Genomic DNA, 23,593 nt, shown 5'->3' with positions numbered 1-23,593 from the left:
CTCAGTTCCCAATCCACTGGAATGCGGCCTTCTTTCACCACCAGATTACAGATCTCTGTCATTCTCTTCACACCCCAACTTCCTGCTGCCTTCAACATATCTCCCACAACTCCCGTCAGCCCTCCCGCTTTTCTACCCTTCATTGCTTTTATCGCTTCCTCAACTTCCTTCTCAGTTATCTTCTCTGCCCGTCCTAAAACTGGGTTACTCTCTATGTTGCCATCCCATTCATTCTCTGTATTCAACAGCATTTCCATATATCTTTTCCATCTTCCTTTAATTCCATCTGGGTCGACAACGATTTGTCCCACTTCATCCTTCAAGCAGCTCACCCCCATCACATCACACCTCTCTTTCGCTATCTGCTTTGCAATCCTGAATACTGCTTTCTGACCCTCTTCCGAATCCAAGCGTTCTCCGAACATTTTCCTACATGCCTCCTGCGCCTTTGCTACCTCTTTCTTTGCAGCCTTCCTGGCTGCCTTATAACTTTCATGCTCTGCTGTTTCTGCTCCCGTACCCTTCGCCTTCTGCCACTCCTTGAACTTCTTCCTCTTCTCGTCAATCCTCTTTCCAACTTCATCATCCCACCACCATGTTTCCGAGTGCCTCGGTGGTCCTTTTGTCCATCCACATACCTCACCAACAGCTCCCAACAGACTAGCTTTCATTGACATCCAACCACTTTCAAGCTCAACCACATCATCCTCGACCCTACTCAGCCTCTCTTTTAATGCCTCCCTTACTGTCACCTCTTTCAACCTCCACACCTTCATTCTCGGTTGGTACTTCACCCGCCGAGCTCTCCTCGCACCTTTCACCCTTACGTCGCAGACAACCAAGTGGTGCTGTGAAACAGCCTCCTCCCCCGGGATCACCTTTGTGTCTCGGAGGTGCCCCCTATCTCGCCTACGCACCATCAGGTAGTCAACGGTTGTCGTCGACCCACCTGACGTGTATGTAACAAGCTTATTATCCTCTTTCTGGAACTGAGTATTACAAATCAACAAATCAGCTCCATCAGCAAACTCCAAAATCCTTTCACCTTCTCCATTTCTCACACCATATCCGTAACCCCCATGAACTCCGTCAAAACCATCCATACTCCTTCCCACATGTCCATTTAGGTCTCCTCCTACCACAACAACTTCCTCATCTTTCACGTTTTCCATCAGCTTCTCTATCGCACACCAGAACTTGTCCTTCTCTTCATCGCTCCGACCAACCTGCGGAGCATATCCCGAGATGACGTTCACCAAGAGCTTTCCAATCATCATTTTCACCATCATCAACCTATCACTCACTCTAGTCACACTCACCACACTGTCTACAAACTCCTCAGAAAACAGGACACCAACACCATTCACGCCCTCCAGGCACCCTTGCCACACAAACTTGTATTTCTGTCCCTGCCTACACTTCACCATTCTCACACCACTTCCCTTCCATCTCGTCTCTTGCACACAACATATGTCCACTCTTCTTCTGACCAATACTTCCAGCACTTCTCCTGATCTCCCTGTCATTGTCCCTACATTCCATGTCCCAAACCTCAGAAACCGATCTCCACTTCGGGCTGTACCCTGCCCACATGTAGTTGTAATTGTCATGGTTCTCTTTTTGAGGCAATGTTTTTTATGGCCGGATGCCCTTCCTGACGCCAACCCTCTTAGTCGCCTCCTACGACACGCAGGGATACGGCGTACCTATTCTTATCCAGGGTACACACTGGGAAACGTTTAAAACATGGAAATCCTGGGGGGGGGGGGGCGGGATCACCGCTGCGGTTTAAACATATTTAAATAAATATTTAAACAAAACCATGAAAACAATCTGGGAAAAGTCTCTAAGTGAGAACGTGGATTTGAGAAAGCAGGAGCAGAGGTGAAAGAACAAACGAGAATATAGGGGGCGGGGCACAAGTCGAGACGAGGAGGCCGCACGAGACACCAGGCCGCACGAGGCGCGGACAAATAAATGACTAATTACACACAAATTTGCAACAACTACAAAACCAAAACCAAATAGAAACACACAATAACACATACACAACAAAATGCGCAGCGGAAATTTGACAAAGAAACAAACGGGAAAACACTCAAACTTTGATGCCGTGGAGAGATCAAAGCAAGCCCCGTCACTCCGGAAGCGGAAGCTCAGAATGTGAAGAACAAAACTATGCTACCTGCCTCACAGAAAACCAAGACAAATGCTGAGAGCCTGAGCGATATGTTTGTACGGATGATCGTAGCCATTGCAGAGAAGACAACATTTGACCTTTGGAAGGTTCTCCCTTACCCAATTACCACGTACCCACTGTCACTCGCAAACTGTGATGGGGCACATGTGAAAACCGAAAAATCAGCATTGCTGAAAAAGCTTGAGTCCCTCCAAATGGAAACAATCACAGAATCCGAGTTACCGAGGAGTTATGTACAGGTCTATGACGGAGGACTTCTTCTCCATTCCGTCTTCTCGCAACAAAACATGGGAGCATCATATGCATCAATTGCTCGGACCATGCTGACAGTGGTATGTTCAGGGAGGGCTAGTGAAGCACATGTTTGTCTCGACAAGTACGTGGAGAACTCCATAAGGGACAGTGAGAGAAAGTTGTGGGGTGCAGTTGACTCAGTATATGTAATAGCCGGGCCAGATCAGACAATCAGACAGAGTGGGCAAAAACTTCTCACCAATGGAGTATTCAAGAATGAACTCACCAAGTTTCTCTTGTAAGAGTGGGGTAAAGATCATTACTGGAATATCTTTGGTGGAAAGACCTTGCTTGCTTCTTACGGTGGCGAATGCTTCCAGTACGTCCCCGAGGAGCACCATCATATTACTGTAACCAGCCCAGCACACCTCCAAGGCGCCCGTGAAGAGGCCGATACGCTGATTGCTTTCCATTTCGCAAATATTACAGCAGGGAATGTCATGGTGAGGGCATCCGACACCGATGTCTCAGTGATACTGATTGGCGCCCTTGGACAGCAACGCATAGAAGTCCGGTCGATGGCCAACATCATCATGGACTGCGGGATGGGAAACAGCAGGAGGTATATCAACATGACCAACATTGCTGACGTTCTTGAAGAGCGCAAACCTGGACTTCCCAGAGCACTGCCCGGATACCATACTTTCACTGGATGAGACTTCACCTCGGCCTTTTACAGGTAGGCACAAGATATTTGCGTTTCAATAAAATGTCTCCATCAAAGTAAAATCATTGGAGCAGTGGTTGAATGGTTACATTTGGAATTTGTACTTGATTTTTCAGGAAAGGCAAAAGTAAACCCCTCGATATTGTAGAGAAGGACAAAACTGGCTGCTACGTCAACCTCTTCATCAGTATGGGTGAGGTGGTTGATAGTGTTGATCCGGATGTCGCATCAGAGTTTGTCTGCCGCATGTATGGACAAAGCAAGACTCGAGATGTCAATGAAGCACGATACAACAAACTGATGCAAATGACTGGCAAAGTTGATCAGGTAATTAAGGCACGAGAAACTTAAAATATGATCATCATTATAAAATCAGAATACCTTACAACAGCTCTAATCATGCCTTTCATTGACTTTCAGGAGAATCCACTGGCAAACATCAAACGGATCGACTCTTCCCTGCTGCCACCTTCTCGTCGGACCCTTGACATGAAGATTCGACGAATGCAGTATGTAACAGCATTGTGGACACATGCCGTGACAGCATCTCCTGGGGACGGTTTGTCACCAACCGATATTATGGATGGTCTGTGAATGACAACATCCTGAAGCCAACCTGGATTGAAGGGCCAGCCATACCAGGCAGTTCGTTTGCGAATGGCAGTAACAATGCAGAGGACATGGAGGTCGTAGATGACAGTGAGTCGGAGTTGGAAGTAGAAAGTATTGATGGATTATTGAGAGATTCAGATGGCGAAGCATGGAGTGAAGACTCAGAATCAGAGAAGGAAGATGGGGATTACTGATAGGAGACACTCTAGAGAATTTGAAATTTGTTTGAATGAATGGCTGACATCTGCTTGTGGTCATTCATATGGGCTATACAGTGCTGTATTATGCTGAACATTTTTCAGTCACTTTCATCGGGATTGGTAACTCATGAGCTTAGATCTAGTTCTGTACTTTGGAGTTGGGGAGGGGGGTTCTGGGTATCTGGTAGGCAGACTCCACCACAGAAAATGTCCAGTGCCCATTCATTTTTTTTTTTTGCCTCATTCGAGGGACTTTATTGTTTCATCATATGATAATCACATCACAAATCATAAATGTACAGACAAATGAAATCAAACTCTGTACCGTAGCATGTCAAACAATCTTTCTACCTGGCTTCTGCCATTTCTTTGTTTTGGTTTACTGTTCAAATAAAATATCAGTTCAGATTTCAACTCGTGCAAAAGAGCTCCGGCATGCGTTTAAGTACCAAAGCTCATCGTTGTGTTGTAGTACCACAGCTCATCGTTGTTGCCAAAGATTAAATACATCAGGTTCTATTTTTTTTCTTTTTTTTTTCTCTACAATCAATGAGTAGAAGTGTTTTGTTTTCATGTTTAAAACATTGATGGCATCTCCAGTTAACATTTCTATAAACTGTTCCCCTGATTAATCCATACCTGTTTCAGCAGTACGCAGTTTATCCAACCATAATATCGGAAACGCTTTCTTTAATTTTACGAACTTAAAGGGAAATAATAGTTTCGGCAACGTATTACATTTAACAGATAACGTCAGCGTCTTTACAATACCCACGACAAATGATGTGTTACACCTTACAAATCCCTGCTTTTCCCATGACTTGAAATAAAACATCTGATTTTCAAAAGTTATGTTGCTGTTATTCCATAGTATTTTATTCTCAATTTTATTCTCATCAGGTTAACTCACGAGCTGATCCAGCTCAATTTTTGGGTGGTGGCATTCGGGGGTGTCTGGTGGGCACAGCCCACCACTGAAAATGTCTGGCAGTGGTCATTCATGATATCTGGGACGATGCCGAACATTTTCCAGTAGGTTTCACCGAGTTAACTCACGAGCTGATCTAGCTCAATTTTGGGGTCGCTTTCTAATGGCCCTTTTGACTACACCCAAGGGTGGGGTTGGGACTTTGCTTGTGATTTGGAATGTTTCTCTTTCCTCAAGCTGCATCTGTGACGTCTCATTTGCTGGAACCAGTTTGGCCTGCATGACGACCAGAGTGACGTGGAAGCTTGAAAAAAGAATAGAAATAATTCGAGTGATCAAGCATTAAAGATTATATGAAAAGGAACACAACTGCACAGACCAGCCATTGAAGCCACAAGCTCGTGACGATGTGGTGAAGACCAGTAGAAGGAAGCATCAAGTTCCAGGTTAGTACAAGCATGTTACACAGCACAGAATACTTGTGCAACGTTGTACGACATGTTGTTTTGTGTGGATCTAAATCTATGTCCTATGCATACACTCATTTGGATATCCATCATCTCATGATATACAGTGTCTGGTACCGTACCATCATGGCCTTATGGCCCTGCATAAAAAAAAAGAGGAGAGACCGTGCAAGTAAATTGAATATGACCTGACTATTAAGTATACCTTGCAATGAAGGTAATACATCTTCTTCAATGGCCACAATTATTCCTACCTTATTGTGGGGTCAGCTGGGGGGGGGGGGGGGGGTGGGTGGGGGGAGGCGAACGGTTCTGGCCAAGATCTTTCACAAACATGCTTCTTCTTCTTTTATATGTGGCAGATGTATGTGGGTAGCATAATCACGGCTGTGACACTTCACGAATCTGCTGGCCAGCCACGACGTTCGACTGGCAGGAATTTGTGTTTAGGGTGCTGACGATAACTCGCCCACTCTTTGCGAAAGACACAATGGGATCTTAATGTCTGCAAACGCATGCAGTATTGACAGAAGCTTCCTCTGGTTTAATGCCCTTCTGATGGATGGTGCATACATTGATCAATCACCATTTATGGAAAACACTAAGGTGACAGCTTACAGCTGTGTATACATTCAAACCCAGGTGAAGCAGTACAAAGGCAAGTGCTCTACCTCTGAGATGTCCGGCCAACCCTTCAGTGAAATACTGTATATATAATAGACTGCTAATGTGTGATTTGAAAATAAAGTTAACTAGGACAGATACATTCAAAGTACACTGCCCCATGCCAAATAAAAAAAACAAAGCATATCCTCCAGTGAGCAGCATTGCTGGGGCAACACCTAAAGACAGTTTTGTGAGGGAGAGATGTACAATAATTGATTGATTGATTGCATAATTAAAATAAATAAATAATAATCGTAAAATAATTAATTTTTTTCAATTTATTTATTTCAATTGCCCGGTGTGTACCCCGATTTAGAATAGGTACACCATATCCCTGCGCATCGTAATAGGTGACTAAGGGTTGGCGTCAGGAAGGGCATCCGGGCATAAAAAAAACATTGCCTCAAACAGGGAACTATGATTGTCATGGGGCCCGCAAGGCTAACCCCCGCTCTAGTGGGGGAAAAAAGATGGCCTTAAAACGATCATTCATTCTTTTTTTTTGGACGAAGAGCATACCGAAACCACCAGTGTTTCAACCAAAGCTATAACTTTTTGAAAATTAATTAATCGAAAAAACTTAAATAATTAATCGATTATTCAATAAATAATGAATTGATTAATCAATAAATCAAAAATATCCTTTTAGCCACATCACCATGTCACTGTCGTGCCCGAATATCAGCTTCCAAGCTCAAAATGTGCCTGAGATATTGCCCAGATGAGAAATAAAATAAATAAGTGATTAATAATGAAAATAAATAAATAATAATCGTAAAACAATTAATTTATTAATCCATTGTCTAATAGCACACCGAAATCACCACAATTTCATCCAAATCTGGAACTTGTTGAAGATTAAGTTTTTAATCGAATAATTACATTATCAAAGGATGAATTGATTAATCAATAAACCCAAAATACCCTTTACTGCCAAATCAATTGGTCACCGTCATGTCCAAATATCATCTTCCTAGCTCGAAAGGTACCTGAGATATTGCCCAGAAGATAAAGGGAATATACAAGTACTTAATTCATTGATAATAATTAAGTACTTCCTCTCTTACTCTGGACTTCCTCTCTGGTCGTAGACAACGTGTGGCCTTGAATGGATTTCTCTCATCTCCCCTTCTTGTTCAGGCTGGAGTTCCCCAAGGCAGTGTTCTGGGCCCTGTGCTTTTTCTGGTCTTTATCAATGATCTCTCCGACTCTCTGGAAAATCCTCTCTATCTCTTTGCTGATGACTCCACTCTCTGCCGCTCCATTCCTCTTCCCTCAGATCGGCATTCTGCAGCCTCCTCACTCTCTGAAGACCTGGACAAAATCACAGACTGGTCAAACAAGAAGAAACATGTCTTTCAATCCTGACAAATCTCACACTCTTACTATGTCTCTCCGAAAAGATCGCCTGGACAACCCTCCCATCTACTTTCTCAACAATCCTCTCCAAGAAGTTCTGTCGCTCAAGCTTTTGGGTCTCACTATCTGCCATGATCTTTCTTGGGAAAACCACATTTCCAAGCTGGCCTCCAAAGCCAGTCGCCGACTGGGCATCCTCGGCACACCTAAGCTCCTCACCACATACAAGGCTTTCATCTGCAGCTCAATGGAATACTGTTCTCCCCTATGGGCCGGTGCTCCTGCCTTCCACCTAGCTCGGCTTCACGCTGTTGAAACCAAAGCTTTCAGAATCATTGGAATCTCCCGTGATGAAGCTATCTCCGAGGGCCTTTCACTCACTCACCGCAGACAGGTAGGTGGTCTTTCTGTCTTCTACCGACTCCTCTCCGGCCTTGCTCCCCCAGCTCTCTCTGTGATTTGTCCCCCAAATATTCCTACAGGTCGCACAAGATCTGCCAGCAACCCTCTGATGATTAAACTGCCGAAATCTCGGCTCTCTGCTCACCTTCACTCTTTCATTCCTCTTTTCTCCCACCTCTGGAACAAACACCCACACTCCCTTCAATCCCACTCCTCCCTCCAGGTCTTTAAAACAGCTGTTCACCACCATCTCTTATCTTTCCCCATCCAAAACCTTGATCTTTTCTACCCCCACTAATTCACCCCAGATCCACCTTGTTTGAAATTCCAACTTCTTTCCTGGAAGTCCCGGCAGTGTCCATACATTTCATACCTCTCCCACCCCCCCACCCCCCTTCCCATGCCCCCCCCCCCAAAACCCTCTCCCTCCCACATCTCTCGATGTCCCTGCTCTCAGATGTTGTGTTTGTGTTCCTCCCCCTCTCGCCCCATCTTGTCTACTGCTCCCCATGTTATATGTTTTATGTGTCGGTTTGTCTTTCTGTGTGATTAATGTTAGCTCTTTCACGAGCCTCGATCTTGTATACAAAAAAAAAGAAAAAAAAAAAAAGTAACTCATCAATAAATTGATTAATCAAAAAACAAAAATAGCGTTTTTGACAAAGTACTTACTCACTATTGTGCACAAATTTCAGCTCCCTAGCTCAAAGGATGGCTGAGATATTACCTTTTATTTTTTGATTCATCAATTAATTATTTAATTACTTAATTATTATCGTTTATGAAGGACTTATTTATGTTCTTTGATCATCTGGGCAATATTTCATGCATCTTTTAAGCGAGGAAGCTGGTATTTGGATAGTGACCAAGTGAGTTTGCTATAAAGGGTATTTTTGATTTATTGAGTAATTAAAGAATTGATTAATTATTAAATTTTTTGATTAATCACTTAATTAATTTTCAAAAGTTACAGATTTGGATGAAACACTGGTGGTTTAGGTATGCTATGAGCCAATCGATTAATAAAGTTATTTTGCCATTGATAACACAAAACGGAATTTGTGTTTTTAGGAAATGGGAAAATATATATCTATATATATAAAACACAGTGTGTGTGTGTGTGTGTGTGTGTGTGTGTGTGTGTGTGTGTGTGTGTGTGTGTGTGTGTGTGTGTGTGTGTGTAATGTTACCGATAGACTCCTAAACGGAGAGGCTCACGTGCTTGATATTTGGCATAGACATGGCCATTGAGCCTGGGAAGAACGTGGCCAACCTAAAAAAATTATTTCATTATATTTTTTTACCATATTTTTACCTCAGCGCATTTCAGCGAGGAATATTATACACGGAATCTGAGCCGGTGGCAGAGCAGCACGCTGATTCGCTCAGAGCGATCACGTGATTTTCCTTGCCACCATAAACTCACAGCAAGTAGCATAGATTTTAGCATGATTAGCATTTAGCATGATTTAGCATGATTTAGCATAGATAGTAGCATGTTTCACATAGATTTTTTTTCAGCGAGGAATATTATACACAGAATCTGAGCCGGTGGCAGAACAGCGCGCTGATTCGCTCAGAGCGATCACGTGATGTTCCTTGCCGCCATAAACTCACAGTTACGCGTTCGCACATAATTCAGAGCGAAAAGCGATTGCGTTTTTTCACATTTCGGCGAGGAACATTGCCATTCACACCACATAGGTTTTTTTTTCTTTCATCTTTAGATCCATATTTTTTTTCAGCGCGGAATATTATACACGGAATCTGAGCCGGTGGCAGAGCAGCGCGCTGATTCGCTCAGAGCGATCACGTGATGTTCCTTGCCGCCATAAACTCACAGCAAGTAGCATAGAAAGTCCCAACCCCATAAAACACATTTACTTTTTCCACATGCGAAATTTGCATTTATGTTTATTTAAATTATACAATGGACTACAAAATGTAAATGTTTCATGATATTTGTTATATTATATCACCTTTATCTATCAATATTGTTGAAATGAAGATCAAATAGCTGTATGTTGAAATATGTTGAAAAAGTCAAAACTTTACATGGGGTGTACTTACTTTTTCACGTGACTGTATACCACTGGCTCTAATTTAGTTGAGTGGCCAAGGGGACAAATGTATCTGTATTAAAGAGCCCAGGATACAGGCAAAGTTAGGACATAGGAGCAATAGTCATAGTGGGAAGCAATCGTTTATTTAGAAAGGGGGCATACCATTTAAAGGTGATGGGATTAGTATTTTTTTTATTTTCCAAATGTACACAAATATTGCACACACAGCCACACACTACACACTACACAGTGCACACATGGATACTTTGAGACCTGGTAGGTCTCCGATCCCTCTCCTGAAACCCACGCTCGTGTGGAGATATCAGCCAACAGCAACTTGCACGCACACACACACTTACACATATATACATGCACACACTCATATATGTATACACACACACGAAGGTGGATACTTTGAGACCTGAGAGGTCTCTGTTCCACCTTCTGAAACCCGCAACTGGAGATAACAACCAATGACAGACAAGTCATGATAACCATGTCTTTTCTTTTGTTTTGTTTTTATTGCAGCTCATAAAACTCCGTCATGCAGTTCACGCTGAAGATCAGCCAGGCCATGCTCGCACTGTCCATGGTTTTTATCATTGGTATTGTTTACTTCCTGTTTACCCAACCCAGTGATAATACCAATGAAATACAAATACGAAGTGACTGTGGCGAGCAGGCCAAGCCAAAACAAACACATACGCTGATCATCTCCACCTGGCGTTCAGGCTCTTCATTCTTGGGCCAAATCTTTGGACAACATCCTGACGTTTTCTACCTTATGGAACCCTGTTGGCATGTTTGGACAGAAATGCGAGGTGCTGGTGCATCGGTTATGGAGCCAGCCTGTCGTGACATGCTACGCTCAATCTACCTATGCGACACGTCTGTGTATAATTACTACTTCCCACCAGATCCACCCCCACCAACTGGCCGAAACCTTGCGACTATTTTCATGCACTTTGTGAGTCGCGCGCTCTGTTCACCACCTGCTTGTGATGCCTTTGCACCAGGGACATTTAGTGAGGAAAAGATATGCAAAGCACGCTGTTCTGGCCATTCATTTGAGAGACTTGCCCTGGCATGTCAAGCTAGCAAGCACATAGTCCTCAAAGAAGTTCGATTCTTTGACATAGAACCTCTCGCGTCAATGATAGCTGACCCCAGCATAGATATTCGTATTATTCACCTTGTGCGTGACCCAAGGGCAGTTGCACTTTCTCGAGAAAAGGCCCCACGAGCCCTCAAAAGAGACAATGGTGTGGTCATGAACATGACTGGATACGAGTTCATAGATAGCAACCTTACCGTTCTCCAAGAAGTATGCAAGAGCACTGAACGAATGCGAAGCATGACGGGTGGTGACATGCCATTTTGGATAAGAGGCCGTTACATGCTGGTTCGTTTTGAAGATCTCGTGTTGGACCCAGAGGGCTTGGTCAAAAAAATGTACAACTTTGCGGGCATCCCAGAAAACAAAGCAATCTTGCACTGGGTCGTGAATGTTACACATGGTGATCATGAAACAGGTTACAACTTTGACACAGTTGGCAAGAACGCCATGAAGATTGCACAAAAGTGGCGCACGACAATTACTCTGGAAAAGGTCTTGAATATCCAGAAAGCCTGTGGAGGCATGATGAAGGCCTATGGGTACTTGCCTGTTAAAACACAGAATCAGCTTCAAAATTTGGATTTGAAACTTGTTGACAAGGTCCCCATTTAGACCCAGATCACAGTGTCAACCCATATAACTGAACACTCAAAAGGACACCACTTCTACAGCAATGAGGTGAAAGATATCAAAATTTATCTGGGGGAACAAATACCAAGACATTATTTGATTTGTTGTCTTCAAATGAGGCTTGAAAGCATTTTAGGTTTTGGGGATGTCACATTTAAAGACGACTATTTTGGAGCGGAAGAAGCAATACTGCATCAAAACTGCTTAAATTTTAAAGTCTGTCTTTATTCTTGCCTTGTGATTGAGGGGAATATTGTACACAAGGATGAAAAGGATTTGAAGTTGGTATTTCAGATATTTCATGAAGGTTGATCATATTTAGAGCTTCTCACTGTGAGGGGCTGAACCCACCAGTGGAGGCATTTGATTGGACAAAAAAAACATCATTTGATTTTGTTTTGTTTGTGATTTCCATGATCGGTTTCTGTATCAACTGTCTGAATCCATCGCGAAATTTGATCCATCAAGCTTTCTGTTGAGAGCATTTGGGGGTGGAGGGGTTAAGTGTTTTTTTTTTTTTTTGAACCCATAACATACCAATGCTTTGTCATCACAGCTTTACATCCATGGCTTATATGATATAAGAAGTAAGAAGACGTAAGAAGTAAAGACATCAATGTAAGAAGTGGGGCACCCGTCAGCTTATGGAATGTCTGTTTGAATGTGCACTATAAAGAGGGTGGTGCTTTGTAATAAGTAGTGAAGGATTAAGTGAAGGAACCGTGTGTAAAACCCTTTTAAACATCTATTGGGTGCATGGGTGACAGAGTTCTAAGAGCAGAGAAGAAAGAGGCAGATAGCTATGGGATTTTGCCAGGCAAGGAGAGAGGTTGGGGTGGAGCTATGACCTTTGCATGGAAGGGGTGGAGCTCGATGCCTGGAGCAGACAAGGGTTGTCAATGGAGACACGGGAGGAGCTGACCAAAGGCGCAAGAGGATTGCGTTCGTTCTGAGGAGAAGGGAAGGAGCTTGTGACGCACGAGGGAAACACAGCTTTTGCTGTGTTTGGGAAATAAACCCGTTTGGTTTTAAAAGCTTTCACGTTTTCAAGATTCTCCTCAGGTGGTGCGAGCATGTACCACCATAAATTGAATAGAGTCCGAGGCAGTTAAAGCCTGTTCGGTCCATCCGTTCAGAGGCAGTGTTAATCCCTCGTAAACACAACAATTGGAGTCAGGTGTGGGACTGGAACACTGAACACGACACTTGGTGTCTGGAGTCCGGATACGACACCCCCTGAGCACCACTCGTCTCATAAAATACAGATCTGAGTGAGTGTGAGTGTGATCGAGACAGTGAGCATTTGAGATGTGCACTCGGTGCTTTTGGTGCTCCAAGGTGCTGTCCCAGAGACTTATCTTTTTGTCCACCATTGTCGTCATTTTACAATTGTGCAAAACCAAGAAGCTGGCACACTAAATTGAGCTCTAGAATCAGGACCAACGTGCTCTTCTTGATGCTCAAAAATGTCATCAAGAGCTTCAATCATCTGCATTTGACGAAGCATGTCGAGTGGTTTAATTGAATGAAGATCCTTTCTGAATACAAAATAATAACGAGGAAGGCTCATTCGTTTCAGTGATTAACAAATGTAGAGGCTGGTGCAAAGGTCACCACCACAGGGTAAATATAATAAATGTTCAAATTGTTGAACATGTTTTGATTCATGGTGCACATGATGTTTGAATATTTAACATCTTTTCAGAATGTTTCATTTCGTTGAGCCCATTAATGAATCCTTCAAAGGTTTGCCTGATGAATCGGTGGCTTCTGGGAATTTTTCATTAAACTCAGTAAAATTTGATTAATGATGAGTGCGTGGCCTTCCGCTCATTAAAAGCAGGTCTAACCTCTTGTTTTTGTAATAATCTGGCAGCCATAACTTGTGTGAAAAAAGAGAAAAACGTAATTGATATAATCCGACGTGTGAGAGTATGTATGCACATGAGTGCGAGTGCATGTCAGCATGTGTAAGCACTTGAGAATGTGCACATGCAAACGTGTGTGTGTGTGTGTGTGTGTGTGTGTGTGTGTGTGTGTGTGTGTGTGTGTGTGTGTGTGTGTGTGTGCATTAGAATGTGCGCATGCACCAGTTTGTCCGTGCAAGTGTATGTCGGCGTGCCTCAGAACGTGAGCATGTGTGTGTGTGTGTGTGTGTGTGTGTGTGTGTGTGTTCACTTGTGTATGCACATGTGTGTGTCTCAGAGTGTAAATGTGTATGAGTTTGTGTGTGTGTGTGTGTGCAGTGTGCGTGTGTGTGTGTGTGTGTGTGTAGTGTGTAGTGTGTAGTGTGTAGTTAGTTAACCCTAACAACTCGGTTTGTTAAATTAACTAATCTGGGTGGGGTGGATAAAAGTATGGATGGTTGTTGTTTAATTGCTTATCAGTTTTGTTTTTTGTAATTCTTGTGAGTAAAATGAACCCAATATTTCTACCCCATTCATATCATATAATTTGTAAGTCCAAGGGACTGTATCCATTACATCAACAATTTTAAATAATTCATTAGTCCATTTTTTTGTGTAACCTTTCTCAAAATGGCTTTTCCATCTGTATATCCTTACAATATCACCAACTTTGAACTTGGGCTTTCTCAAATTAATCTCCTTTTCATATTTTAATTTTGTAAATGTTTCCGATGGTTTTGATTTTGTTGATGAATGAACTGTATTATTGTAATTATCTACAATATTCTGAATTAAATATACCCATTGTTGAGAACCGAGTTGTCTGAATTTTTTATATAGTCTCTATTTCAAAGTGCGATTAAAATGCTCAATAACAACTGCCTTTCCTTCATTAAAGGTGCTGTATAATTTAATACCCTCCCCCTTAAGAAATTTCATCAATATTTTGTTATAGAACTCTGTTCCCTCGTCAGTCCATAACTTCTTTGGTTTTCTTTTACTTTTACTAAATATTCCAGTGAAAGCTAACATAAGAGTATTACCCCTTTTGTTTTTCAAAGGAACAACCCAGGCAAATCTACTCCTCAAATCAATAACGGTTAAAGCATACCTGTATCCCCTATCATTATTCAATTCAATTAAATCAGCGGACCATATGTGGTCAGTGTCTTTGGAATAAACCTTCCTTCTTTTAAACTTGGTGATTATAGGTTTGTGTAATTCTTCAGCCAAAAGCTCCTCAGTCTTGATGACATCATTAGAGCCTAATAGTTTTTTGAGGAATAACCAAGACCAAGTTTCAATTTAGCACTTATCATTTTTTTCACAATAAACCTATCAACTTTCTCTCTCAATGTAGGATTTCGTATCAAGGACAAATTATACAACATTTCTCTGTCTGCTTCATGTTTTTCATCCAATGTAGTGGTATTCCCATAAGCAATATCATGCTTCATACACTTCATCAACCCTATTTATAGGCTTAGACCAAGGTTTAGGATTGTCAGCCTCATCTAATCTTTTATCCAGGTTTGTTCCAGGACCACAGAAAGAATATCCAGGTAGATGTATTTCCCCAGGAATTCCAGTTGTTGTAAATTTACTTCCTGACAGAAACTTTTGTATGTCTCCTCCACTTTTAGGAGAGATGAATTGGCACTTTTTAGAGCCACACACTTGACATATTCCTTTTTGATAAACTCTATTATTTTTAGCTTTAACATAAGAGATATTTTTAGATTTGGTTTTCTTTTTACATTTGAGACAATAACTCATATTTATTTATCAGAAAAATTCCGACAGAGTATTGTTGTGGAAAACCAATCAGGTCCACACAACTTAGTCTAACTGGTGGTTTAATTCCATTTTAGATCATGACATCATTCTGTAATACAGGAAATGCAATAGTAATAAGATGTGGCATCACATGGGTCCATTCATAACATTCAATGCAAGCAAGCTTAATATGCTATGCTGGCGTACCGTTAGTGAGTCTACCAGATGTAACGTGTCACAGGAGAAGTCTTGGAGCACCGTCCGCAGCAGCGGGTCTTATACTCGTGCCCCTAGCGGTGTCAACGAGCAGCGAGCATCACCCCGGGTTCAGTACGAATATGATTTCACTACATTCTCCCCCCCCCCCCCCCCCCCCCCGTTAGAATTATATGGCAGAGCGGCTAGAAGCGAGCAAGCGTCAGCACGAACAGGGTGCGGAACAGGGTTCAGTCGACCCAACCGTACCGGTCCGGGCGGCGAATTTCTCTGCCAGCACGTGTCCGAAATTCCCCGGGTACGGCTTCACGTATCCCAGTGTCCCCGGCGTCGGAGGCGCCACCAGGCTCGGGTGACGAAGGGGGTAACACCAAGTCGTCGGGCCCCGGTAGACGCGGTAGACGCGGTGAGGGGAGGGTCGGTAGACTTTCGGCGATGGGAGCGTCGGGAGAGTCCATAGTCTCATAGATGGGTTCGATCGGTTCGTCCGATTCCCTACTCGGGTCGGCGACCACGCATGGGGCAAGATGACGTACGGAGACAGTAGTGTCACGGCCATCAGCCGTCATCACACGAGCATGCTCAGGATTAGCCTGGAGAATCTGCACTTTGTCCACTAGGGGGTCGTACTTGCTCGCGCGAACCGCCGGTTTAAGGTAGGCCGGCCCGGGCCCAGCGAGCCAACTGGGTAAAGACCGTATACACCCCGTGCTCCTGGGGTGGTGGAAAAGTCGCTCGTGGGGAGTTTGGTTGGTTGCCGTACACAGGAGAGCCCTGATCGAGTTCAACGCCGCAGGTAGCGACCAAGCCCATTTATCGAGGCCCCGGCCGAGGGTCCGGAGGTTGAGCATGATGGCCCTCCAGATAATCCCGTTGAAGCATTCGATCTGCCAATTGGCCTGGGGTCTGTACGGTGTGGTGTAACTAGAAGCAATGTTATTTTGGAGCAGATAGCCGCACACCTCCTGAGACAAGAAGACCGCACCCCGGTCGGTATGGACATAGGCCGGGTACCCGAACATTGAGAACAAGTTCTGTAAGCATCGCATCACCGTGGCAGCAGTCATGTCCACGCACGTATAAGCAAAGGGGAATCGCGAGTACTCATCGACGATAGTGAGCAGATAGCGAGAGCTGCTCGACACCGGCAATGGGCCCTTGAAATCCATCGCCAAGCGTTCCCACGGCCTCATAGCCTTAACCAGAGTCCCCATGGGTGGGTTATAGAAACGCGTTATGCCCGGATGGCCCGCAGTGGCATGCAGCACACGTAGGCCCTCCAAAGAGGTGATACCCGCGCATGTAGCTGGCCGTGATAAGGCATCGGCGGCCCGGTTATCCTTCCCCGGGCGGTATTTGATGGTGTAACAGAAGTCGGGGCGTTCGATACGCCAGCGAGTGATTTTCTCATTCTTAATGTGCTGGGCGTGTAAGGTGTCGTACATGAATGCAACGCTTTGCTGGTCCGTGATGATTTGGAAGCACCGCCCGAGTAAGTACGGGCGCCATCGCCGAATAGACTCGACGATCGCATACGCTTCCTTTTCGCCGGACGAGTGTCTCCGCTCAGCGGTGGTAAGAGTCCGTGAAAAGAAAGCCACCGGACGCCCTCCTTGGGAGAGGGTCGCCACGATGGCCTGATCCGAGGCATCACTTTCGAGGACGAAAGATCCGCTCTCGTCGATTGTCGCCACGGCGGCACGGGCGATGTCGGCCTTAAGGCCTTCAAAGGCCGCCAATGCGGCCGGACTCAGTGGGAAGGTGTCGCAGGCCACGAGGGGGCAAAGTTTCGTGGAGAAATTTTGTACCCATTAGGAGTAATGGGCGAATAGCCCGAGGCCGCGCTTCAGGGACGCCCGATCGCAGGGAGGGGCCATGTCGAGCAAAGGTCGCAGACGCTCCTTATCCGGAGTGACAGAGCCATGGGTCACGGTGTACCCCAGAAGATCTATCTTGCGTAGGGAGTATTGGCACTTATCCTCGTTCATAGTTAAGTGATACCTCTGCGCGACCTCGAGGAAGCGCTTCAGATTAGCATCATGGTGCCCTTGGTCATATCCACAAACCGTAAGATTGTCTAGGTAGACGAAAACATCGGTTAAGTGCTCCCTCGCAATGAGGTCATCCATGGTCCTCTGGAAACAGGGGACCCCGTTCGTTACCCCAAAAGGCAATAGAGTAAATTGGTACAACCGCTGCCCCGACTCAAAAGCGGTACAGATACGATCTGCCCTAGAGATAGGGATCTGATGGTACGCACTACGGAGATCGAGAGTGCTATAGACCGAATACTGGGACACCTGTTGCACCAGCGCGTCCATCCCCGGAAGGGGGTAGGCATCCAGCTGTGTAAAGCGGTTAATCGTTTGGGAATAGTCGATTACCATGCGTCTGCGGTGGGCCTCGCTTCGCACCACCAAGACCTGGGCTCGCCACGGCGACCGGCTAGGTTCTATGATACCGTCTTTCAAGAGCTGAGCCGTTTCGTCCGCAATGAATTGCATGTCTGCGCGAGAGTAGCGCCGTGATTTTACCGCGACAGGGGTACAGTCAGAGGTTAGATTGGGGAACAGCGAAAGCGGCTGGATGTCCATTTGCGCTAGAGCGCACACAGCAAGCGCGTCCGCCCCCACAACAAGCGTGTCAGGCCCACCAAACTCCATTACCAGACGGCCATGCCGCTTAAGAAAATCGTGTCCTAACAGAATATCAGCACATAAAGCAGGTAAAACCATAAGGTGTACATCAGGAAAAACCCATCCCTGTAGCACGAGTTTCAATCGGCATTCCCGCTTCGTGCTGAGTCAAAGCCCCTGGGAAGCCATGAAGATCCGTCTCGTAGACCTCCAGACCCACCATCCATGCCTGAGCACTAGTCGCTGGTCGATAAAACTATCCGTAGACCCTGTATCCACCAAGGCCCGAACACAATGGCCTTCGACCATGAGGGGAATAAGGGCTTGAGCCAGGCCGGACGAGCCTGCTGGGAGAGGGACTGAACCCCCCGAATGGGTCGGACGAGCCTCGCGGGTGGATCCTATTCCAGCAGCAGTTTTGCGGTCGTGGCCGGAATATTCGTTGTCCGTGGGGAATCCATTAATGCCATCAGAGGGCTTTCCCATGCATTCCGGTGTTTCGCGATTCAAAATCTGACAATTTTGACGGGAAAAGGCCTCCGTAGTATTTGAAAACGCCTTTTGACACTTTTGGCAGGAAAAGGCCTCCGTAGTATTCGAAATCGCCTTTTCCGGGGTGAGGGCCACCGTTAGCTCATGAGCGACACGAGGAGAACGTACCGCTGGGGCTTGGCGGGGCTCCAAAGCCCCTCGCGTGGCCCTGAGTCTGGTCAAGGACGCGTACGCCGTGCCCAATTGAGGATGAGACTGTGGTGGCTGTCCGGTGACGCCCGCCAAGGTCGTCTGAGCGCCCAGGGGCCCGCAGAGAGGGGCCCTGCCCTTCGAAGCCGGGTAAGGCGCCGGGTTTCGGGCTCGGCTCGTAGGCTCCGCAATGAGCCCATTCAAGGCTCCGCAATGAGCCCGGTTTTCCAGCACACTTTCGCGTAATGTCCCTTTTGCGAGCACAAATGGCATATTGCATCCCGAGCCGGACACACGGGCCGGGGATGACGTTGCCCCCCACAGAAATAGCAGGTGGCCCCGCGTAAGGCCTTGGGTCTGGCCGTAGCGGCAGCCGTTAGGACTGGGTCTTCCTCCGGAGCATCCCGGAGTTCCGTGAGCAGGTCCGCGTCCTCGGCGGTAGCACTCTCCGGCCGTGCGTGTAGCGTAGTTCCCGCCAAGAGGCGCGTGCGATCATAGGTGTTCGATTGCAACCGCGCTTTGGTGTATACTTTTTCCTTGCTCGAGTGCCATAGCGAAGGTCAGGTCGGTCTTCTCCAGGAGCTTGAGCCTTAGTTCCTGGGAGGAGACCCCAGCAATATAGGCGTCTAAAAGAAGATCATCCTGAGACTGCGCGGGAGTCCGTGGCTCCCTGGTGCTGTCCAGCAAGAGCTGCCGGAGCTCCTGGGCGTAGTGGTCCATCGGCTCGTTGGGTTGCTGACGTCGCGTTAGCAGCAAATATCGTGCATACACCGGGCTCTTTTCCTTTATGTACAGCCGTTTGAGCTCCGCGATCGAGAGGTCATACGTCACGAATTGAGCGATGGAATTGTACACCTTGTAGTCGATTTCTGAATGAAGCGTTGCTAGCTTCGCGGCAGCCATCGGCTCGGTCTCAGGCTCCGCGAAATGATGCTCCAACATCCTGAACCAGTGCTTCAGTTGCAATCCACCATCCAGGGCTTGCAGGTCGGCGCAGAATATGGCAACCGCCAGCGTCTTGTTGCCCGCCATGTCGGTAGATATAAAATGGAATTAAGTGTTGTGGAAAACCAATCAGGTCCACACAACTTAGTCCAACTGGTGGTTTAATTCCATTTTAGATCATGACATCATTCTGTAATACAGGAAATGCAATAGTAATAAGATGTGGCATCACATGGGTCCATTCATAACATTCAATGCAAGCAAGCTTAATATGCTATGCTGGCGTACCGTTAGCGAGTCTACCAGATGTAACGTGTCACAGGAGAAGTCTCGGAGCACCGTCCGCAGCAGCGGGTCTTATAGTCGCGCCCCTAGCGGTGTCAACGAGCAGCGAGCATCACCCCGGGTTCAGTACGAATACGATTTCACTACAAGTATCAAAACCTTTTTGGTTTTCAACATATACATTTCTATCTTAATTTTTAAAACATAAAGAATCCCTAGGAATGCCTTCACTCTCTCCTCCATTTATTTACAAATAAAAACGAACTAAAGTCAATAACACCAACATCATCAACGATATGACCTTTGTCTTCTTCATGTAAATCTCCTCGCTGAACTCATCTCAAGCATTTTTAAAATCATTATCTTAGTAAGAGTCGTTAATTCTTTATTTTCCTCTTCGGTGCGTTGAGATTGATTTATTTGCTGTAATACACTCAATCTTTTACGAATCTCACTGATTTCCATCTTTTCATATTTTTCCTCCCTCTCTCTTTGCTCCCTCTCCTCCTTCTCTCTTTTCTCCCTTTCCTCCCTCTCTTCCTTCTCTCTTTTCTCCCTTTCCTCCCTCTCCTTTTTCTCCCTTTCCTCCTTCTCCCTTTCCTCTTTCTCCTTTTTCTCCCTTTCATCCTTCTCCTTTTTCTCCCTTTCATCCTTCTCCTTTTTCTCCCTCTCCTCCTTCTCCTTTTTCTCCCTTTCCTCCTTCTCCTCCTTCTCTCTTTCCTCCTTCTCTTCTTCAACTCCTTCCCTTGCTACCCTTGAGTTTGAACCCCAAAGAATATTATACATATACTCATCTGGATTTTGAGATATTCTTGTATCAATAATTATTTTTCTCATAATAGGATACCAATAAGATTTGTTGATGATTTCAAAAAGAGTTTTATCTTTCATAACTTTGAGAAGTTCATTTTTATTTAATATTTTAAACAAGTCTCTATTTGTGGGTTTAGCAATATCAGTATAAGGCCAGTTTTTAATGACAAAATTTCCATGTATATGCTCCAAATCATAAGGTATGTAATACCGAGCACCTTTTTCTTGTAGGTACCCCTGAATACAAAAATTATAATTCTCTTGTAGTCTTCTGCCTGCCATTTATGTATCAGAAATATATGTGAGATTAATATTATGACAGGTAATACCACCCCATCTTCCCACTACCAAATCGGTTTGTCTTCATCGGCTTTCTATCCTTATCTCATTACCTTCCTTCTTTGTCATGCTAACAACACTAACATCGCTATACTATCATATATTTTTCTTTTCTTAAAATCATGTATTTGTTGTTTACTAATTGTACTTCCACATAAATCCTTATCCTCACCAAGTGGATAATATTCTTCTTTACGAGACTGATTAAAATCATGTAGGTCTTCTAAGTTTATTGAAAAAGACCAATTATACCCTAAATCAGACATATCATACCCCCATTTATTAATTCGCATATTAACTATATGTCCTTCTTTATAAAATTCAATTGTAAGCAGATAGTTAAATTGAATGAGGAAAGGTGTATGGTCTGTATAACCAGGTGTTGTGGTTGTAAATTTTATTTGTTTAACAAAACGTGCTGTTTTCTTTAAAAATATATATTGTGATAAATCACTGAATCTAATTAAGTCATTCGCATCTGTAGGGTTTGGATAATTGATTAATTTATAAGTATTCTTCATATTAATATTTTTACTTATACTATATTTTTGTCGTTCAGCCTGTGCCTTTGTATAATAATTTGATAAATCAATATCCTGAGAGGATTCTCCAAAGATAGAACCATCTTTTCCGACATAAGTCATTTATATTATATTAAAAATGACATCATAAAAATTTTCATTATTGTTGAGTTGAAATAATACATATAAACATAATTGGCCACAACATTTAGAATTAATTTCTTGAACTTGAAATGTTTGATAAACACCATTCTGTAAGAATTGTATTACTTCAACAGGTGGTGGCATACCATAACTATCAAAATAATATTTATCCTGACTATTATGAATACAAACCCAATGAGAACCATTCTGTGTGTCTAAATTCATAATAATATTCTTTGTATTCTTGGACAACTTTGTTAATTCATCTCTCATACAGATTACCACGTTATCGATTTTTCGTTTTTTACAATACTTAACTAGTTCTATATTTGACGTTGTATTCTTTCCAAATTGTTTAAACCATTTATCCATTTATTTATGAGAAAGATACAATCCATTACCCCGTTTAGTTAGTTTAACACCCGCTTGAGCGATAGAGGAAAGCATATCTCCAACCAACAATCTAGCTTTATCAGGTAGACTTTCAAGTTTTTGAGCAAAATCCACAATTACACCACTTCCACTAATTTGTTTCTCCAACTCCTTGTTATGTCTTTCCAATTCTTTTTGGGCTTTTAGTTGTGCCTTCCTTGCGTTAGCAGTTTTTACCGCTGCTGAAATACCACCAGTCAATGCTCCTGCCGCATTTAAACGAGCAAATAAAGGAATTAGAAACGGGAGAAATCCTCCCTCTTGTATTGAATATTTCTTTAACATAGGTTTTGTCATTTTAATTTTAAGTGAACCAGCATCATTTAGTGTTTTTACCTGCTCTCTTGTGAGTAAAACATCAATTCTTACTGCTCCTTTTCTTTGAATTGTATTAACATTAATAATACAAGGCTTTTGATTTTGAATACAAGATGTTAATTTCTTAAGATTGATTTGATTAACATATTCCGGTTCTTTCCTACTCATTTATTTATGAGAAAAAATCTATGTGATATTAATCATAACACCATTATCTGTATTAATTTGTAATTCTGTTTCTTCCAAAAGCAAACAATATGTATTAACCTCTTCACTCTCCCCTCTTTCAATGTATAGAGAAGTATCCACTCTATTAGACATTATAGTTTCTTTTTGAGAACTCAGGTCAATTGCGTAGATCGTATAAAGTTTTTGAAACACAACCATATCCAAAATAGGATCATTATTACCGTTGCTTTCACACACATTTTGGTAAGACTTGTAGGCTTCCGCATAATCATTTTTTTCCCAATCAATTTCCAATCTATCTCGTGGATAAAATGTGCCATCAAGAGAAACCCGAAGTTGTTTCACCTTAGCATTATCACTCAGCGCATTATTCTTATCAGTACCGTCCTCTCCATCTGGTTTTTTAAAAATGAGCCAGAGGTATCGTGGCTTTCCTTGAAGAACACCCAAATTCCAAGTGTAGGTAGTGTGTTCCAGTTTAACGTGTTGACATCTTCTTTTAAGGTACGATACATTTAGCGGTTTCTTTGAGTTAAGTCTTCTATTTAACATCTCTTCCGTTTTAAGATTAGGAGTATATTCACTGATATACCAACACAAATCATTAATAACAAATTTATTATTGTCTCCAAAAGCATTTTCGGCCCCAAAAAGCAACCTATTTACATTATCATTCCTTTGTAGTTGAAATCTAATTTTAAGACCATACAAAACTTTATCATAATCACAAAATCCAAATATACCTTTCAGAGGTACTGCTACAGTAAAACTATTCTCTGCTTTTTT

The 23,593-nt window shown here is 43.7% G+C and overlaps 3 protein-coding genes across 3 annotated transcripts; 2 read left to right on the top strand and 1 right to left on the bottom strand.

Annotated features, from left to right (window-relative positions):
* Positions 1-3,146: 3,146 nt before the first annotated feature.
* LOC144888583 (uncharacterized) lies at positions 3,147-4,818 on the top strand. Its single transcript, XM_078767018.1, has 3 exons — positions 3,147-3,217; positions 3,278-3,488; positions 3,582-4,818. Exons 1-3 carry the CDS (start codon positions 3,147-3,149, stop codon positions 3,753-3,755), a joined length of 456 nt encoding a protein of 151 aa, XP_078623144.1. The 3' UTR covers positions 3,756-4,818.
* A 320-nt stretch (positions 4,819-5,138) lies between these two features.
* Positions 5,139-14,326, top strand: LOC137416451 (carbohydrate sulfotransferase 6-like). The gene is made up of 2 exons (XM_068102050.2): positions 5,139-5,347; positions 10,387-14,326. The coding sequence occupies exon 2, from the start codon at positions 10,403-10,405 to the stop codon at positions 11,585-11,587; it is 1,185 nt and encodes a 394-aa protein (XP_067958151.1). The 5' UTR covers positions 5,139-5,347; positions 10,387-10,402; the 3' UTR covers positions 11,588-14,326.
* A 4,985-nt stretch (positions 14,327-19,311) lies between these two features.
* Positions 19,312-20,644, bottom strand: LOC144888690 (uncharacterized). The gene is made up of 2 exons (XM_078767563.1): positions 20,055-20,644; positions 19,312-19,956 (listed from the first exon to the last, which is right to left on the bottom strand). The coding sequence occupies exon 2, from the start codon at positions 19,851-19,853 to the stop codon at positions 19,314-19,316; it is 540 nt and encodes a 179-aa protein (XP_078623689.1). The 5' UTR covers positions 19,854-19,956; positions 20,055-20,644; the 3' UTR covers positions 19,312-19,313.
* Between the last annotated feature and the right edge of the window lie 2,949 nt (positions 20,645-23,593).

The sequence above is a fragment of the Myxine glutinosa genome, chromosome 13, assembly GCF_964187855.1.
Source record: "Myxine glutinosa chromosome 13, kmMyxGlut1.1, whole genome shotgun sequence".
Lineage (NCBI taxonomy): Eukaryota > Metazoa > Chordata > Myxini > Myxiniformes > Myxinidae > Myxine > Myxine glutinosa.
The sequence above is the reverse complement of the archived record's forward strand: the minus strand, read 5'-3'. Positions and strand labels throughout refer to the sequence as shown.

Bases quoted from the DNA above. Each gene is read 5' to 3' on its own strand.
- LOC144888583 (XM_078767018.1), top strand. From the start codon at position 3,147: ATGAGACTTCACCTCGGCCTTTTACAGGTAGGCACAAGATATTTGCGT. The intron at 3,218-3,277 runs GTAAAATCATTG...TTGATTTTTCAG, and splicing joins AATAAAATGTCTCCATCAAA to GAAAGGCAAAAGTAAACCCC. The intron at 3,489-3,581 runs GTAATTAAGGCA...ATTGACTTTCAG, and splicing joins TGACTGGCAAAGTTGATCAG to GAGAATCCACTGGCAAACAT.
- LOC137416451 (XM_068102050.2), top strand. From the start codon at position 10,403: ATGCAGTTCACGCTGAAGATCAGCCAGGCCATGCTCGCACTGTCCATG.
- LOC144888690 (XM_078767563.1), bottom strand. From the start codon at position 19,853: ATGGCGGGCAACAAGACGCTGGCGGTTGCCATATTCTGCGCCGACCTG.